We start from the raw sequence: 15,203 nt of genomic DNA on the forward strand, positions 1-15,203 counted from the left end.
CAGCAAGGAGGTCTTTTTACAAAGCGATCGTTCTATACATAACCACGCAGGGCAACAATATGATGAAGAGGGGGGGCCTCTTCTCCACCAAGCAAGTATAGACAGATGAGCCGCCCAATAATACATTTTAAAGTTCGGTAAAGCAAAACCTCCAGCATTTGTAGGTTTACATAGATGTTTTTTGGAAATCCTAATGGCTTTGTAGTTCCAAATAAAAGGTATAATAATTGAATCCAATTGTTTAAAGTAAGATTGGGGAATAAAACATGGAATAGACTGAAAGAGATGCAGGAAACGTGGCAGTACAATCATCTTAATTGCATTTATCTTTCCTGCTAGAGAAATAGGGAGAGTCTTCCAGAAATGTATACCCTGCTTGAGTTGCTCAATCTTGTTGTGCCAATTCTTCCGTAAGAGCTCCTCAGGATCTTTTGTCACAGTTACACCAAGATATGAAAAATCCTCAAAAGCCTTTTTAAAGGGAGTGGACTGTATATATGTTATATCAACTTCCTCAGAAATTGGCATTATCTCGCTTTTGTCCCAGTTTACAGAAAATCCAGAGAGTTTTCCAAAGTTACTAATTAATGTTAAAAGATGGGGAATTGATGTTTGAGGACGAGAAATGAACAAAAGAATGTCATCCGCATATAGCGAAATATGATGTTCCTGTCCATTCATGTCAATAGGAGATATTAAAGAGCTTTTTCTAATACTGGTAGCTAGTGGTTCAATAATTATAGAGAATAAAAAAGGAGAAAGGGGACACCCCTGACGGGTCCCACGATTGATCTCAAAAGGGCATGAAATATTTTGGTTGGTAATAACCGAGGCAGTAGGGTGTGAATAGATTAGCTCAATCCACTTCATAAAGGAAGGTCCAAATCCAAATTTTTTCAACGTAAACAGCATATAGGGCCACTCCACCTGGTCAAATGCGCGCTGCGCATCTAAAGAGATCACTACAGCTTCCTTTGTATGTTCTGTAAACAAAACATGGAATAAGCGGCGTAAATTGAAATACATATGTCTACCTGGCATAAAACCTGTTTGGTCGGGATGGATAATAGAACAAATGTGCTCTTTTAATCTGTTAGCTAAGACTTTCCCTAGGATTTTGGTTTCAATAGGCAGCAAAGAGATAGGGCGATATGAAGAGACCAGGTTAGGGTCACGACCAGGTTTGGGGATAAGTGAAATATTTGCCTTATATAGAGTTGGAGGTAATCTAGAGCTCAGCATCGAGTGATTTAACATGCGTAGTATGAGAGGCGATAGTTTAGAGCTAAACAACTTGAAAAATTCCATACTAAAGCCATCAGGTCCTGCTGCCTTATTGTTGGGAAAAGAGGAAATCACTTCTTTTATCTCATTCAAATTAATATCTGCATCTAGTGAGGAAGAAGATTCTCCCGATAGTTCAGGCAATCCCAGATTCTCAAAAAATTCTTCCATCACTCCATAATCAGGTTCACCCTGTGACTGATAGATACCCTCATAAAAACTAGCAAAACACTTATTAATTTTTCCAGGATCTGTCAAGAGGGCCCCATCATTCGTCCTGATAGAATGTATGGCCCTGGAGGCCTGAGATTGCTTTAACTGACGGGCCAGTAATCTCTGGGGCTTATCACCGAACTCAAAATACTTTTGTCTAACTTGGGCCAGCAAGCGTGAAACATTCTTGGACAGTATAGAATTATAGTCATACTTTAATGCAGTGATCTTCCTTAATGTCTCAGGTTTACTACTCTCCTTGTATAGCTCAGACAGTTGATTATCTATTTCAGTTAACTTTTCTTTAGATTTTCTTCTCTCTGCTACTTCATAGGAGATTATATGGCCCCTAAGAACAGCCTTCATTGCCTCCCAAAGCGTGGAATCGTCAACTTCGCCAGTGTCGTTAGTATTTATGTATAAATCTGTTTTGCTTGAAAGATAGGAGCAAAATTCCTTGTCTTTCAGTAGGGTGTTATTTAGGCGCCAGTTGTATTCACCTTGTCTAGGATTCAATTTAAGCTTTAAAGTGACTGGGGCATGATCTGATATGAGAATATTGTGATAAATACAGTCTGCTACTTGTGACAGTAATTTAGAATCCAATATGAAATAATCGATCCTCGAATAAGACTTGTGAACCGCTGAAAAATAGGAGTAATCTCTCCCTGCAGGGTTAAGAAGCCTCCAAATATCCACCAGATTATGAGACTGTATGAGATTATTGAGGGTTATACTGCTCTTAGATGGATTCATTTGGGGGTGTTGCCTATCAAGAACAGAATCCAAAACACAATTTAGGTCTCCACCTAAGATTAGATTTCTGTTTGACGTATTAGATATATTGTTAAAAAGCTTCTGAAAAAAAACCGGATCATCAAAATTGGGCCCATACACATTTATCAAAGTTACTGGTACTGAGTTTAGCTCCCCTTCAACTAATAAGTATCTGCCTCTATCATCAGAAATAGTTCGTGAATGCACAAAAGGTATTTTTTTCTTAATAAGGATTGCTACTCCTCTCGTTTTTGTACTGAAATTTGATTGGAAGACATGTGATGCCCACGAAGGACATAATATTTTAACTGCTGTTTTTTTAATATGCGTTTCTTGAAGGAAACAGATATCTGCTTTGAGTGTACGTAAATGTGCGTACACGTTTCCTCTCTTGAGTGGGGTATTCATCCCCCTTACATTCCAGCTGACTAATGCAACGTCACTGTGCTTACTTGGCTCCCCTGACATAAGTAATACCTACAATGTAACATGACCATGGCAAAAAGGAATATACAATAAACGAAGAGGATGGATGTGCTGAGAAAGGAAGAACGTTAAACCAAACACACGAACAGCCTAAAGAGGGAAAACACACCCCACAAGCGGCGTTTCCATACCCCAAACAGGAAGTCAAGGCTAAACGTTTGCGCCAAGTATAGGCCAACGTTAGCGTATAACTACTCACCTCCCTCCACTCAAGGGGGGACTCCACCTCACGAATTAGTAATAATGGAACGAAAACATATTTAACCTCACCCAATTCACAATGCAAATGTCATTTCAACAGTCAAAAATTAGTCCACATCCCGGCCGGACCTGATGTCTCTGTCCCAGTCCTTCGCCTCTCGACTGAGGAATCTTTCGGCTTCGGCCGGGGTGTCAAACGTGCCCGTGCTGTCGTTCGCCGTAACCACGAACCTCGCTGGGTGCCTGAAACCGCACCGTATTTTCCTGGCTCTGCACTTCTCCCTGATGTGTTGAAAGGCCATCCGTTTCTTCATGGTCGCTGACGTTAGGTCAGGAAAGATGAACACAGGACGCCCATCGTACCGCAGCGGTGCCTTCTCCCTCGCAAGCCTCATTACCAGCTCCTTTACCTGGAAGCCGTGCAGCCTGGCGATGATAGCTCTCGGTTTCCCGTCTTTACCTGGCGCCGTGATTCGGTGGGCTCGGTCCACATCCACAGGTCTAACAAAATGCTCCTCTCCCAACAGCTCTGGTAACAACTTGGCGACAAACTCGGTTGGCCTGCCGTTTTCAGCTTTCTCTTTTATCCCGATAATGCGGATATTTGTCTGCGGGAGCGAGCCTCCAGATCGTCTAGCTTAGCCTCCTGTAGCTTACACTGGGATGCTAGCCTCTCGTGTTGCCTCTCCAGCTCGTCCAGTCGTTTCTCGTGCGATTCCACGGCATTCTCGGTTGAAGACACACGCTCACTGACGACTGATAAAGCCGAATTAAGGCTGGAAAAGGACTCCTTAAGCTCGTCAAACCTCTCATCCACGGCACTTTTCATCTTATGTATTGCTGCCAAAACATCTTCGTTTGTAGTCTGGGCTCTAGTGCTAGCAGCAATAGCGCTAGCTGCCATTGCATCAGCCTCTTCAGTGATCTCCGTCTGAACGTAATTTTCGACAGAATCTTCTCCGAAGGTTTTTTTTTCAAGTCGGAGCCCCTTGGCTTTTCTTGACATTTTGTCTATATCGCTTAAGACTGCAAAAAAATAAGTCAAAATCTTTCGGGTGAGGTGAATTAATTGTGTGAAGGCGGAGCTCCCTACAAACACGTCTACTCCGTACCGTGGTCCGCCATTTTCCCCCATGAAAAAGGTAGTTTTTAAGTCTCAGGTTATATAGACTATTTTACATTTTTATAGAAGCCCAGGTTTACTCCAACAAACAGGCTGGATGAGGTTTTGTTTGATAGAAACAACACCCTCACTGTTGGTGACTTTTTGGTTTCATTTACTCTAAATCTAAACTAATTCTGCTTTTTAGATTGCATGTTACCAATTGTTGCTCCCTGCTGCGACTGCTATACTGGACAAACAAGCTTTTCCAAGGGAAAGCCAATTATTTTAATTGGAATGAATGGTAACTTTTTAATTTTTTTTTATTTCTTCATATTGTTTTTTATTCATTTATTTATTTTTGAGAGATTTTTTTTTTCTCTGAATTTCAGGAAGATACAACCTCTTTCTCCCGTCAGTAAACTGCTCCTGTGGAAAAACCTTGCCAGTGACCATAAGTGATCTGGCTGAAAGTGGTTACTGGCCAGCCACTGTCAATTTTGAGACCTTGTACATGGTGGACTTGTTCACCACGTATGAGGATCTAAAAATCACTGCCCCAGGGATGTCGCGACAAGCTTTTGTCAGCATGCTCGAGTGTCGATCAAAACTCTTCGGGCGAGTGAGTGGATTCATGATTTAAGTTATCTTGTTTAGATCACCTTTTAAATAACTGATTCATTGTTAGGACTTGTTCTTACAATCCCCAAAGTTTCAGCACACATTTCTTGACAGACAGAGCCATTTTTTGCGTCATGACCACAGTGTGAAACCGACCTTCGGCACATTGTCAGTTGTGTACTAATAACTGCAGGGTTACTTACTGTTTTGTGTTGTTTTTTCACTTTTGCTCTCAGAGTGGTAAGATATGTGGGGACACAATGCAGAGGGCCTTCCTCGAATGGGCCTATGCCAAATTTGAGGTTGACAAGCTGTCCCAGGTCCAGCATTTCCAGTGCCCTGCATGCACACCCTCAATGTTGGCAGTTGCAGTGGATGGGAACCGCAAATTATATCGTTTCAAAAGCCAACCAGGGTGTGTAACATTCATGTACAATGAAATGCTAATGAGCCACAAATTACTTTTATACTGTAAATGTAACCCACATCTATATATTTCTTTCAAGACCTGATGGGTTTTTTGATGGAGTCTTTTTGGCCAGTGATGCTGAGGTGTCCTCCTTTGTTGATTACATCCATGGAACAACTGGACATGTAAGCTAAATTTATATTTCTTCATGTGTAACACCTCAAATTTCAATTTTTTATGAATGCTTGTAGCCTGTTTTTTCAAATTTTAACATTATTTGGTTTATTTAAGTAATAGAGTGGCATTGCTGTATCCAATGCCATAATACCATGATTTACAGCTTATTTGGTAAAATTTAACTAACTGTGGAAATGTCTGTATTTGCCGTCATCTGTTTAAGAATCCAGACAAAGCGAGATGTGGTGCAGGTCAGTGGACAGCAGCACGAGAGTCTGCCAACAAATCTGCAAGCAAACTAGACGAGGAAGGTGTTGAAGTTGCTGTCTGCCGTCATGGGGTTTTGCTGAAGGGACTGAATATGTTCCGTGGAGAAATATTTGCGTACCCATTATATCTCCAGAAACATCTAGCTTCACAGACCATCCAGTTTTTTTGCTCTGATGTGGTCTGCAAATATTGGCCATATCTGCAGAGAGTTGTGGACCACTGTCCAGAGTTGGAGGACTTGCTGAACATGCGCCCATTTCTCTCCATCATGCATGCAAAAGCGCATTCATGGATGTGTGAGGTAATAATGACAGTCAGATGTATTTCTTACCATTTGTACCACACATTATGATTGTCTGTTCTCTGCCCCCACTTTTTGTTTTACTAATGATAACGTTCATGTAAATGTGTTACAGTTAAAATGGGGAGGACGCAATCAAGAAGGAGCTGGAACAACAATCGGAGAGGAGGTTGAACAGGTTAACAGCTTCCTCTCCCGAGCAGCCATATGTTCCAAGTACATGTCAAAAGCCGGTAAGCATTTGTCATGTATAGTTGTGTCCAAATGGAGACCACAAGCAGACATATTTTTTGTTTGTTTTGAATGTAGCACTATTTCTTATTATCGTCTTTGGTCTTGAAGTGGTTCTGTCAGAGCTTTTAGGTGTGATTGGGGTCATTATCATGTATTAATCCTTCTCCAAATAGACCAAACCAGACCTCTCTACAATAGAGACATTGCAGGTGTCCAACTCCTGAGTAGACACACAGCCCCAGACTTAAATATTTCCCATATTCCCCCTTCTGAGAAGGGGTTTGAACACTGATGCTTGGCCTTTGCATTTTAGAGTTCCATGCATAGGTGCTCCTTTTCAAAACAATTGTCTGTTCAGCACTTTTACACTTATCAAGATTCTCTTTATAATAATTTAGCTTCTGACACATTAACTAAGTGTATGATTCTTTCCAGATTTATATGGCAATTTCAGAGAATGATCAATGTAGTATCTGACCTTTGTTCCTCACTGTGAACCTAAATTACTGCACATACATTGTGTTTCTAGTTCACACAGATATGCTAACAATCCAGGCAAGTGGCTGGAACAAGCGAAAGGCAGAAAACCTTGACCGGACACTGGCCAAAAGATACATCAAGGTGCTAACTAGGCAAATATGTACAGTATAATCACATTTTTGTTTTTAAATTGTCTCAGCATTTGTTAACAGATATTTCTTTTGGACAGACTGTACAAAGGATTACAGAGGCAACAAAGGACCTGGAGAAACTCACCGCTGAGTTATCTCTACAGCAAGACACAGTCCAGCAGTGGGTGTCTGATGTTCAGCAGTGGACCTCAGGTACTTTGAAAAAAGTTATTTTATTGCATATTTTAAATAATCATTTGGCTCTGCTCTTGTACAGGGGATCTGAAAAGAGGCTGATTGTAAACTGAGATGGGCATGAATTAATTTGTTTGTTGTCCTCCAAAGGAGCAACAATCCAAAATGACCTGCAGAGGAACATCGAGGGGCTATATATGGGCATCAAACAGCGAAAATTTCAGCTGTATCGTCAGTCTGGTGAGACAAGAAAAGGCCACTAGTAATGCAGATTTTTGGAAAAAATTAATTCACTACTGATTTATACATAGTAAAAACAGTGAAGCCATTTATTAAAAAAAAATGTTGTTGATGTTTGAATCACTACTGGACAGGGTTTGTCTCGTATTTCCGTCTTGAATGCAAAAAAATAAACTAGGATGTGTTATTGTTTTTCACATCTTTAAAATTGCATCCTTAAATTCTAATGGATAAACTAGGTACATGAATTGCACCCTTCAATACTTTATAAGGAGGAATAGAAGTAAATACAATTCATATAGTGTATATAATATTTAGTATTTTAATCGTGATTAATAGCGATTAATCACAGAATTGTAATGCGATTAATCGAGTTAACTTTTTTAATCGTTTGACAGTATTTCCAATATTTCTGCAAAGTGCAGAGATGTCCTGACCTACCAATTTTGTCCTCTATTTCAAAATAGTTGTATGGTGCTTTTGTGTGGTCATCATGTGAGTGCTCACTATCATTTTGTGTTTCTCATTGTAGGTGGGAATAAGCGAAGGCATCAACTGAGAAGAAAGATTGCTGTTGAGAAGAAAGCCCTGGAAGTTGCCATCAATGCCCACAATGCTACTGTGGGGGAAGTTGAAAAACTCCCTCCTCCCAATGAGCTCCTGGCTGTGGACAACTACTCCTGGCCATGGGAATGTAAGTACTTCCTCTGAAATGCAATGAATACAAATTGTTTGATGCACATCTGAATGTACATATGAAATCTGATGTAAAAAATGTAAAGACACTGGGCAATATGCCAAAAAAAAAAAGAATGCCGTAATTTGTAAATGGCTGTGATCGAACTCCTTTCGCAAAGCGCTGGGGTTCCTCCTAGTCCTTTCAGGGTTTATTTCTCTATTGTAGTAGTACACCCACAGTAGTAAGCAGTTTAGGACAGGGTTGTTTATGAGTTGGTTCGCTGTTTGTGGATAAATAAGACAGAGCATGATCATCATTATCACCTGTTACTAGTGAACATGTTTACCAGTGGAATGATCCCAACAGGTGGTTTGGAGTTGACAAAAATGTATGATGTGGAAAGGGTCAAGCATGCCAAATATTTCCTGTCCCAATATTTTTATAGGAGGTTGTAAGATAACACTTTGATGTAATGTATTGCAGGTCATGGCGATATGGTGCAGAAAAAAACGGTTTTTGACAAGGTAATGCTGCTGGCTAGACTGAAAGAAGAAGAAGTTATTGTGGTTCGTGAAGTCAAGCAGCACATGGAGTACATGAGGAGTGTTGCTGGACTGATTGAAGAGCTTACCTCTCAGCTAACTGAAGACACCAACAGGAAATGTAAGGACAATAAAAAGTTTGTCTTTTTCTTCAATTTGCTTCACTGGTAACCACTTGGCTTATTTCTTCTTCTTTTTTTAATGTCACATTCTCAGGCAGTACAGAGGGATTAATGGAGAACGGACGTGAGGGACTACTCTGTGTGCTGAAGAGAAGATTGTGTGAAGTTCAAGCACAACTGGCCACAGCACGCACAACATACAGAAGTATTGTTGGACTGCAAACATTGTCTTTAGATGACTTCTCTGAAGAGGAAGACTCAGAGAATACTTCCTCAACTGATGAGGAGCTGGGAGACTAGTTATTGTATTGAGATGATATGTATGACTGTGAAGATGTCTTCACAGTGTCCATCCATCCATCCATCCATTTTCTACCGCTTATCCTGCATTCAGGGTCGCGGGGGGGCTGGAGCCGATCCCAGCTGTCATTGGGTGAAGGCAGGGTACACCCTGGACAGGATGCCAGTCTATCACAGGGCCGACATGTAGAGACAAACAACCATTCACTCTCACATTCACACCTACGGGACATTAGGAGTCACCAATGAACCTATCCCCATCCTGCATGTCTTTGGACTGTGGGAGGAAGCCGGAGAACCCGGAGAGAACCCACGCTTACACGGGGAGAACATGCAAACTCCACACAGAAGGGCCCGGCCCGGGAGTTTAACCCGCGACCCTCTCGCTGTGAGGCGACAGTGCTACCCACTACACCACCGCCCTTGTCTTCACAGTGTGTTGAACCCAAACATCAGTGCTGTAATAACTTCTATGTGAAACCTGAGGCTATTTTACTGCTGTTGTAAGATGTCTTTGTGTTTAAAGCATGTATTGCAAATTCCTCTGAAGCTGTAAAAATCCATTGTGTTAGCCCATTAGCCTGGTGATTCACAACTGTCAAACATGACAAATTACCTTGTTCTTTTTTCTATCATTACATTTTCGAAATTTATTTTGCATCCCTACATAGCTTCACTGCAGTTGTGTATCGTTACATATCTCCTGCTGTTCACATATTGCATTGTTACTCTTTCTAACAGTGTGCTATTCCAGCTTGTGTTTCCACATGTTAGTATATTAATACTCTCTCACACTCACACACACCTTCTCTATCTGAAGATATATAGTCTTTATTTTGAAGAGGGCATCTCTTAGCTCTAGAAAGCCGACTTTGTTGATTTCACCCAGTAAAGTGAATTGTTGTTTCAACTACAGTCATGTCTCAATTGTTTGTTGTTCATTTAAGTTAGTTTCCTGTTTTGTCCCATTGTGTGAGTTGTTCCTTTCAGGTAAGTCTGTAGTAAGCATTAGGCCTATACTCTAAGGTCTTGAATGAATAACAAATGAAACAAATAAATTTAACCAATAGTCTATAGGTCTATCATATGCTGTTATCTAAGTAGATTTTTTTCTCTGTTCATGCTCTTATGGAGAGACTTGCAGGATGGCAACGAAGCAAGGCAGATTGTGTGATTGTTACATTTTTGCCTATGTTTTGTTTTGTGTCCCAATCACGTCACTCTCAAGGTTCCTGTCGGGAGAACAAAAACGACGGGCAGTGGAAAATAAAGTATCTCTTGTCTTAAAGATATTTGTGTTTTATTATGCAGCACTACATACAAATATGTCGGGTTTAATAATCACGCCTTCAGTTATGAAAATTAAATGTGTCTTATTTTTTTTTATTTACATTTTTGATAGCGGACATTGGCCGTTACTATTGAGATGAGGACAGCAGAGCAGTTGGCGCACTGGTCTCCTGTTTTAGTTCAGATATATTCATTAAACAAACATTGTTGTCTTTTCTTAGCATAGATCATATACATGCAGTATAATTACTTATTAGACAGTGTGTGGTATTTGATATATTGGGTAGATATATGTTTTCACATCCCTAAACCGGAGGAACTATAACTTGGGTGCTGATGTCAAAACACGTACTGAAGAGGGATCTAGGGAGTAGTAGTTTTTGGCAGTTGGCATGCTGGTCTCCTGTTTTAGTTCAAATATATTCATTAAACAAGCATTGTTGTCTTTTTTTTTTTAGCATAGATCATATACATGCAGTATAATTACTTTGTAGACAGTGTGTGGTATTTGATATATTGGGTAGATATATGTTTTCACTACCCCGGCACAACTACAATGGGGTGCCAGGCAAACACATTTTTGGCATCAGACTTTAAATATTGGCTTATTCAACCCCCCACCACTTGGTGACTATGCTCACATTATGTTATAGCCCATGTCAACACCTTTCTACAACAGTTGGTCTTATCTATAACCCTTTTTGTCCCATAATATAAGCCTTCAAAATATTCCCTGAGTTTAAGGTTCAAAGGTCAATATCTCAAAGCCAGAATAATATAGAACCTTCAAATTGATATATGTTACTCTCCAGGTCAAGACCTTTCCAGTGATGTTGCATGTGCCCTAACAGGCTAGGGTTCAGAGAGCATTATGAGTGTGTGTGTGTGTGTGTGTGTGTGTGTGTGTGTGTGTGTGTGTGTGTGTGTGTGTGTGTTTGTGTAAATAATGACCTAACAGTCATTCAAATCATTTCTACACAAACAATCTCCCAATACATCAAAGGAGACAAAGGTAGATTGACAACAAGGTAGACTGTTTGTTTAGTAAACCTGCAAAATGACTGCAGTGTGCTCGTCCAAACATTTCACAATCACAGATTATAATGTGCCTAAAAACAGAGAGTGGTCTTTGGGTTAGGCCCAGGCGCGGCGCTACTATTGGGCCTGGTGGGCCTGGGCCCACCCATTTTAGGCCTGGGCCCGCCCATTTTGACTCATGCCTACTGATTAGTGAGTGATTTTCTTTCTAGCTGTTCATCCAATAAGCAGCCTGAGGAAAGCTTTGAGTGAAAGCTTCTCAGCCAATCAGCGGCTTCTACCCCGTGTGGACTACTAAGCCCGCCCACAGGCTGCATCGTCACCAGCAAGTGATCCAATAAAATGAATGACTCTGGCGCGCAAGCTTTGAGATGAGAAATCAGACAGAACAGACAGACCATGATCCATGAGATAGACACAGACGGTAGCTATTAAATAGACCCTCCAAAGATATAATTCCGTTTCAGTCTTGTTGTATGAACGTTCAAAAGAGATAAATGAAGTCAGGCTTACTGCCAAGGTCTTTGTCCGCTTCAGCACTGAGCTGAGGACAGCGACACAAGAGCCACACAGGTAGGCTACTGAGTCGCTGTCCTCAGTGCTGAAACAGAGATGAAGGGGAACCCCGTTTTTTTTTTTTTTTTTTGGCTTATTTTAATTGGCCCATCCACTTTTCTTGTGGCCCACCCACAATCAAAATCCTGGCGCCGCTAGTGGTTAGGCCTACTGTTTACTGCCGTAAACCAGCTATTTTTTTTTTTTTTTTGCGGGCACATCCACAAGGTCGCATCTTCACGCAGCCGTCTAGGCTGCATCATTACGCGTCCATTGTACCATCTATGGCCAGTCCGTCACTGCCCGTGACCAACGCGGCAACAACAGTGGAGAAGTTTTAATCAGGCCACGGACACCGGGACCCAGGTTGACCCCATGTTTGACAAGTGGAAATCCCGTTTTCGGTGCATTCATCTCTCGTGCTGCACTTGTCACTGTGTGTGATATTATGCGCTTATAAAGTGGCGGGTGATATATAAATCGATTTGCCCGGCATCGATTGACTTAGTTTCAGTACCGCAGTGGTGGACAGGTCCCGTTAAGAGCTTATTAAGAAGCTTCTTTGGGGGGATCTTAGTTCTCCTAAGAAGACAGTTAAGAACGCGTAGTTTCAGTACCGCAGTGGTGGACAGGTCCCGTTAAGAGCTTATTAAGAAGCTTCTTTGGGGGGATCTTAGTTCTCCTAAGAAGACAGTTAAGAACGCGTAGTTTCAGTACCGCAGTGGTGGACAGGTCCCGTTAAGAGCTTATTAAGAAGCTTCTTTGGGGGGATCTTAGTTCTCCTAAGAAGACAGTTAAGAACGCGTAGTTTCAGTACCGCAGTGGTGGACAGGTCCCGTTAAGAGCTTATTAAGAAGCTTCTTTGGGGGGATCTTAGTTCTCCTAAGAAGACAGTTAAGAACGCGTATTTCTTTCAGCGTCTTTTGCACACGCGTTTCCATTGTTTTCTATGTAGCCGCGCGCCTTTTGCGCGCACGTTTCCATTGTTATCTATGTAGCCGCGCGCCTTGTGGGCGCAAAATCCGAAGCGACGCCGATGCGGCGCGCACGCGGTTCGACGCGCCTTTTTTCGTGCTGTCAGCAGAATGATTTTTAAGTCTATTCTAAATCCTATAGGAAGCCACTGAAGAGAAGGTAAAGTGGGAGAGATGTGCTCAGCATCACTCTGAGAGAGGATATTCCTAATCTTTATACTAGCTATAGCTATACTGCGCAGGTGAAAGAAGGCAGTCCTAGTCACATGCTTTATGTGGGAGCTGAAGGAAAGGTACAGGTAAAAAATGACTCCAAGGTTCCTCGCAACAGTGGAGCGCGCTCCTATTTACTTTTTTTTTTTTTTTTTTTTTTCGCGCTCCTATTTACTAAACGTAACAGTGTCACGAAAGTGGCATCACGTTTTTACGTGTGGGCAACGTAGCCGCGGGAGGTCGCTGATTGACATGTGGGTTGCCCTATCACAGAAGCACAGTGGTCAGCAGATTGACAAGTGAGTGAGGGAGGTGTTCCGCTCTCCGCCACGAGTCACGACAATTCATATCGTGCATCCTAAAGGTAGGTAATGAACACGTAGCCTACTACTGATATCAACATATGCTGACGGAACCTGAATAAGAACGATAATTAGCGCTGTCTAAGCCAATATTCATTAATTATTTACCATGATTTTATAGGGATGTGTCCAATGATATCGGGGTTTATCCAGCATTAGCTATATTTGCCACCGAATTAAACGTTAGCTGTAGTTGGCCGCAATGTGCTAACCAGGTCAAAATGATAAGTTGAAAACTGATTCCAAATTCACATGTCACTGCAGCCGAATCAAAACGAGATAGGAGCTACAGTAAGACAAGTGGTAAAATCATACAAAAACAAATAACGAGATACCTAGATGAAAACAGAAATCAACTAGGAGCTAGTGTATAGGAGACTATGTGATATGAGTTATTGTTGCATAGAATCAGTATTTGCTGCAAAGCAGTTAATTGGATGTGATGCTGTGAACACCATTGAAACAGTGCTACATGAAGTGTTAATGTCTGACATGACTGATAATGCTGAAGTAGGCCAAATTGTGATAACATTTAATAACCAAAATGACAAAGGAACTGCATTATTTAACTGTTGATTGTTTTATCCATTAGTTTCAAGATGCCAAGAGGGTCAACCACAACAACATGTGTCAGCTGCAAAGCAGCAATTGGTGTTGCCACTAAGACGTGCAAATACTGCCAGTCAGTGCAACCGAAAAAACAAAGACTGGCAAAAAAACTGATGAAATTTGAGGCAAGGAAGGAGATGTGGTTGAAAAACCAAAAAAAAAAACAAACCACCTCTCATGTAATGGATGAGGCGTCTGTCTTGGTATGTGTTTAACTTCTGTAGTTATTATTTACATAATTCCAGCCACAATGTTTCAGACATTTATAATTGTTTAGATTTTGTATACATTATATAATATATTTCTTTATTTTCAGGTCGAAAAGTTAAACACGTTAGGATGCAAGGCAATTGTCTTTTTTGCAAAGCAAAAGAAGAAATCAAACACCTGGTCTGCACAAGTCCTCCACCCCAAATGGCAGCTGTCAGACCAGAGTGAGAAATGCCTTGACAGAATGAAGGCCCTCTATGAGGTCTTCATTTTTGGTAAGTGTGTGTGATTATTTAAAATCTTACTTCACAGTCAACATACAAAGAAATGTGGCACAGAGACAACAATTACAGTTGTGAATTTTCTTGGTACAGCTGTCACAGGGCAAACCGCAGTGGGCCAAAAATAGCTATTCACCTGTTGCTTCATCAAATTTGGTCTTCACTTTATCTAATAGGTGTTTCTTTTAGAGCTACGTCAATTAATCAATATTTCATATGATTAATCAAGAATAATAATAATAATGATAATAATAAATGTTAAAGATCTCAAAGTGCTACAAAGTTAAAAGCAAAGTAAAAATGCACACACAATAAAAACTAAATTAGTGTCATATATATTAGTGTTAGCAGTCATAGGCCTTTCTGAATAGAAAGGTTTTCAGGCCTGTTTTAAAAGAGTCCAGGCTCTGGGTAGCCCTCAGCTGGATTGGGAGGCTGTTCCATAGGCGTGGTGCAGCTGAGCAGAAAGCTCGGTCTCCCATGGTGGAAAGCCTGGTGCTGGGGACTGGGAGGAGCAGGGTGTTTGTGGATCTGAGGGTACGGGCGGAGAATTGTAAGGAGATGAGTTCTTGAAGGTAGATAGGTGCGTGTCCATAGATGCATTTGTGAGTGAGAAGCAGAATTTTGTAGTTGATCCGGAATGAAACAGGGAGCCAGTGCAGTGATTGAAGGATGGGGGTGATATGCTCATGTTTACGGGCAAAAACTGGTCAGCATTTTTAAACATTTTCCGATGCTTTATGGACCTAACAATTAATCGATTCACTGAAAAAAATAGTCAACAGATTATGAAAATAACCGTTGTTCACAGAGCTAGTTCCTTTTACTAATCAGTGAGCCACATAGCTCACTGATTGTCTGCCATACATAGCAAAGGAGTCAACAGCAAGAGGCATTGCTCAACTCA

At 41.1% G+C, this 15,203-nt stretch overlaps 2 protein-coding genes and 1 long non-coding RNA gene across 3 annotated transcripts in view; all 3 read left to right on the top strand.

Moving 5' to 3' along the window:
* LOC311016207 (uncharacterized protein) overlaps positions 1 to 15,203 on the top strand; it is a 618,931-nt gene that overhangs the window by 286,093 nt on the left and 317,635 nt on the right. The gene's annotated exons all lie outside the window — the stretch shown is intronic.
* Positions 4,313 to 5,278, top strand: LOC311016227. Its single transcript, XR_014597459.1, has 4 exons — positions 4,313 to 4,367; positions 4,456 to 4,685; positions 4,921 to 5,099; positions 5,191 to 5,278. It is a non-coding gene; the product is annotated as an uncharacterized lncRNA (long non-coding RNA).
* Positions 6,615 to 8,821, top strand: LOC311016218 (uncharacterized protein). Its single transcript, XM_084013797.1, has 6 exons — positions 6,615 to 6,696; positions 6,785 to 6,899; positions 7,032 to 7,121; positions 7,654 to 7,815; positions 8,284 to 8,463; positions 8,559 to 8,821. The coding sequence occupies exons 1-6, from the start codon at positions 6,616 to 6,618 to the stop codon at positions 8,762 to 8,764; spliced, it is 834 nt and encodes a 277-aa protein (XP_083869923.1). The 5' UTR covers position 6,615; the 3' UTR covers positions 8,765 to 8,821.

The sequence above is a fragment of the Eutrigla gurnardus genome, assembly GCF_963514095.1.
Source record: "Eutrigla gurnardus genome assembly, chromosome: 7".
Taxonomy (NCBI): domain Eukaryota; kingdom Metazoa; phylum Chordata; class Actinopteri; order Perciformes; family Triglidae; genus Eutrigla; species Eutrigla gurnardus.

Bases quoted from the DNA above. Each gene is read 5' to 3' on its own strand.
- LOC311016218 (XM_084013797.1), top strand. From the start codon at position 6,616: ATGCTAACAATCCAGGCAAGTGGCTGGAACAAGCGAAAGGCAGAAAAC. The intron at 6,697-6,784 runs GTGCTAACTAGG...TCTTTTGGACAG, and splicing joins TGGCCAAAAGATACATCAAG to ACTGTACAAAGGATTACAGA. The intron at 7,816-8,283 runs GTAAGTACTTCC...AATGTATTGCAG, and splicing joins CTACTCCTGGCCATGGGAAT to GTCATGGCGATATGGTGCAG.